The 3,674-nt window shown below is 38.3% G+C and overlaps 1 protein-coding gene across 1 annotated transcript in view; it reads left to right on the top strand.

The window, feature by feature from the left end:
- The window catches only part of shtn3 (shootin 3), a 40,941-nt gene that overhangs the window by 35,426 nt on the left and 1,841 nt on the right, over positions 1–3,674 (top strand). Inside the window, exons 15-16 of the mRNA XM_037675654.1 lie at positions 771–900; positions 2,957–3,230. Of these exons, the coding sequence (XP_037531582.1) occupies positions 771–900; positions 2,957–3,230 (404 nt within the window). The remainder of the gene's footprint in view (positions 1–770; positions 901–2,956; positions 3,231–3,674) is intronic.

Raw genomic sequence — 3,674 nt, 5'->3', positions numbered from 1 at the left:
GCAAAAGGTTAGCTAAAAGTATCAAAAGGCTTGTTAATAGTAGCAAAAGGTTAGCTAAAAGTAAGAAAATGTTATCTAAAAGTAGCAGAACACTAGTAAGAAGAACAGCACTAGCTAAAAGTATCAAAATGCTAGCTGAAAGCTAAAAGTAGCATAAAACAGAGCCAGTGGCTGAAGCAGATTTCACAGTTTTTGAAGGAACTGAAGTGTTTTTCCGCGTTTCTATGAGAAAATGTATAAAGTTAAAAACTTAGAAAAGTTTAAAAGTTACAAAAACTAGAGGTCACAGGACGAAGAACGAGCCGAACGTTTTGATGTATGAACAGCTAAAATTAAATGGCAGAAGTACGGGTAGTTAAATTGTAAATAGTCTGGAAAATAAAACAGGAACCCCAAACGTGCTGAGTCAGCTTTTACACAAAACACAGTTTGACAGAAAATAGGATTTCAGCTCCAACAATGCGACTTCTTGAAGCTCTGGCAGCTGAAAACATATTTCAGTTCAGTTTTTTTACATTGAAGGAAAAAAACAACAACATTAAATCAAGATTATTTTAGTTATAGTATTTTCTGTTTCTGCATGGTCGTATAAATAAACTAAACTGACTTGAGCTAATAGTTTTAACCAAAACATTTCAGTTACTGACTCTACATTTTATGATGCTAAAATGATCAGACTTAAAAACTGGACAAAGAGCAGCTCTGGTTGTTGTGGAACAAAAAGTCACAGATCTGTCAGACGTGAACTTCCTGTTTGGTGTCCTCTTCAGGAGACGGTGAAGAGGAGCCCCAGCCGAGGCTCCCAGGAGTCGGGGCCGTCGCCGGCGGCGAAGAAGGACAGCGAGCTGGAGGTCATCCTGAGACGTCGACGCAACAAGGCTGGAGAGGCCGGATCCGGAGGTACGACTGCATCACAGGACGTTTGATGGAGCGGAAAGGATCAAGGAAGAACAGAATCTTGTCTAAAAATATTGAGAGAAAGTTTTTTTTTTTTAAAAACACACTTTATGGGGTGCCGTTTGTAAAGTTACACAGTCAAAAATTTACAGCAATATTTTGGTTTATTTAGACCTTCATGAGGAAAAATTTTTTTTTTTTTTCCCAGTCATATTTTTCACCACGTCATTCATACATTTATAAATGTCATAGTTCCAAACTAAATATTTAATTTACAAGCTAAATATTTAGTTTACAAACTAAATACTTTACTTACAAGTTAAATATTTAGTTAGTAAGCTAAGTATTTAGTTAGTTAGCAAATTAAATGTTTATGTGCAAGATAAATGTTTAATTTACAAACCAAATATTTAACTTGCAAGTTAAATATTTATTTAGTGAACTAAATATTTAGGTGTAAATTAAATATTTAATTTTTAAGCTAAACATTTATTTTCAAAACTAAACATTTAATTTCCAAACTAAATATTTATTGTCCAAGCTAAATATTTAATTTCCAAACTAAACATTTAATTTGCTAACTAAATATTTAGCTTGGACCTAAATATTTATTTTCAAAGCTAAACATTTAATTTCCAAAATAAATATTTAATTTTCTAACTCAACGTTTAGCTTGGATCTAAATCATTATTTTCCAAACTAAACATTTAATTTACAAAATAAATATTTAATTTGCTAACTAAATATTTAGCTCAGACCTAAATCATTATTTTCCAAATTAACCATTTAATTTACAAAATAAATATTTAATTTGCTAACTAAATATTAAGCTCAGACCTAAATATTTATTTTTCAAACTAAACATTTAATTTCCAAAACAAATATTTATTTTGCCAACTAAATATTTAATTTGTACATTAAACATTTACCTTGGACATAAACATTTAGTTTGTAAACTAAATAGTGTGGAAATAAATATTTAGCTTGCTAACGAAATAGTTAGCTTGCAAGTTAAGTATTTAGTTTGTAAACTAAATATTTAGCTGGTCAATTAAATATTTAGTTTGAAACTATGACATTTATAAATGTATGAATGACATGGTGAAAATACGACTTTGTTGTTTTTTTTTTATGAATGGCTAAATAAACCAAAATACTGATGTTAACTTTTGACTGTGTAACTTAACAAACGGCACCCCATAACAATTTGCCTTAAAAAAATAAAAACCAGGTTCTTGTGGAGATTTGTTGAATTTGACATCAAGTTTCTGCTTTTAAACAGAAATTCATCAGAAGTTGTTTTTTTTTTTACAAGTTTTCCATCAAACACAGAAACGGGAAAGATAATTTTCAGAATTCTCTCCGAGCTCAGATGAGTTGACTCCGCATGTCTGCGGCAGAGGAACCGCAGGAGGTCCTGGTTCCATCCAGTCGGTCGATTCAAACGGCACGTGTCCGGATCACTGCAGAGGTCAGAGCTGTCCTCCCTCCGCCCGGATCAGAACCAGTTCATGCTTCAGACTGGACTGACTGTTAGAGTCCAGCTGAGGGCGCCCGCCGCACCACAGAACCGACACAGAATGAGGTCGAACTGCTGCCGACCTCCTCTGGCAGAGCATCACGATGAGCGGAGCGGATCTCAACGTGACTTTCATGAGGCAGCGCATCCTCCTGGTCCCGGTGTCCTCCCCTGCAGCCTGGGTCGTCTTCATCAGACTGAAGGGGAGTCTTGGGTCCAGTCCAGGTCCTCGCTCCTCCAACCTGTGCTGCAGCTAAACGTCCATCCAGCATGTTTCTTTGTCTCTAAAACAAAATGTTATCTTTAAAAATCATCTACAACTTCATAGACGATCCTCTCCAGAGTGAAACGTCCAGAAACCTTCATCCATGGTCGTGCAGCTTCTGCTTCATGTGGGCTCCTCCCCCCAATAAAAGCTCTGAGTTTTAAAATGACTTGTGTGCAATCTATGTCGTTTTTCCTCTCAGGATTCGTAGTCCTCCTGACTCCTAAACCCCGGTGCTCCGGGGACTTGATCGAGTTTTTCGTGTCTGTCTCCAGATGAGCGCGACGGTCAGATGAGCCACGTCTCCTCCTTGGACAGCCTGAACGGGAGGCGCACCAGCACTGACTCCAGCAAAGATTCAGAGGGACCCGCTGGGCTGAGCGTCCCACCTGACCCGGCTGGAACCAGGGTCAGCCCAGAGAGGCGGGGATCTGGGCCGGGGCCCGTGGTGGCCCCGAGGAAGAGCTCCGACAAGGAGAGGAGGTCCTGCAGCTCTCTGCCTGAGAGGGAAGCCGCCGAGTGTCTCGTCAGCAACGGCTGCTTCAGCAGGTGGGCGAACATGTAGCTGTTTGTGCGTCTGTTAGCAAAATATCATCTTGAACTGCACTGACTCAGTCAGTCAAGTAGACGTGCATAAAGTTTCTGAGAGTTACAGTAAATCTGTTCAGTGGTTCAGGAGATATTTTGCTAACAGACATAGAGCCCGTTCTACATTAAGGGTTTCAAATGGTGTACGGTGGTCCAGATCTGGACCCAAATGAAGTCATATGTGGACCCAGATGTTCTTAAAAGGTTTTTATTTTATTTTTTTGTTTTAAATGATTCGAAGCTGCGCAGGTTTTCTGAACTTTACGGTCCGTGGGTTCTTCCTCTGCTTGTACCGGTGCGCAGGTCCAATTCTGTCCCACTGCAGGAAGAAATCCAGCACCACACCTGGATAATATGAATTATTATTATTATTATTATTATTATTATTATTATTATTATTATTAT

This window comes from Nematolebias whitei, chromosome 4 (genome assembly GCF_014905685.2).
Source record: "Nematolebias whitei isolate Nwh7 chromosome 4, NemWhi1, whole genome shotgun sequence".
Taxonomy (NCBI): Eukaryota; Metazoa; Chordata; class Actinopteri; order Cyprinodontiformes; family Rivulidae; genus Nematolebias; species Nematolebias whitei.
This window is presented reverse-complemented; position numbering and strand designations above follow the sequence as displayed.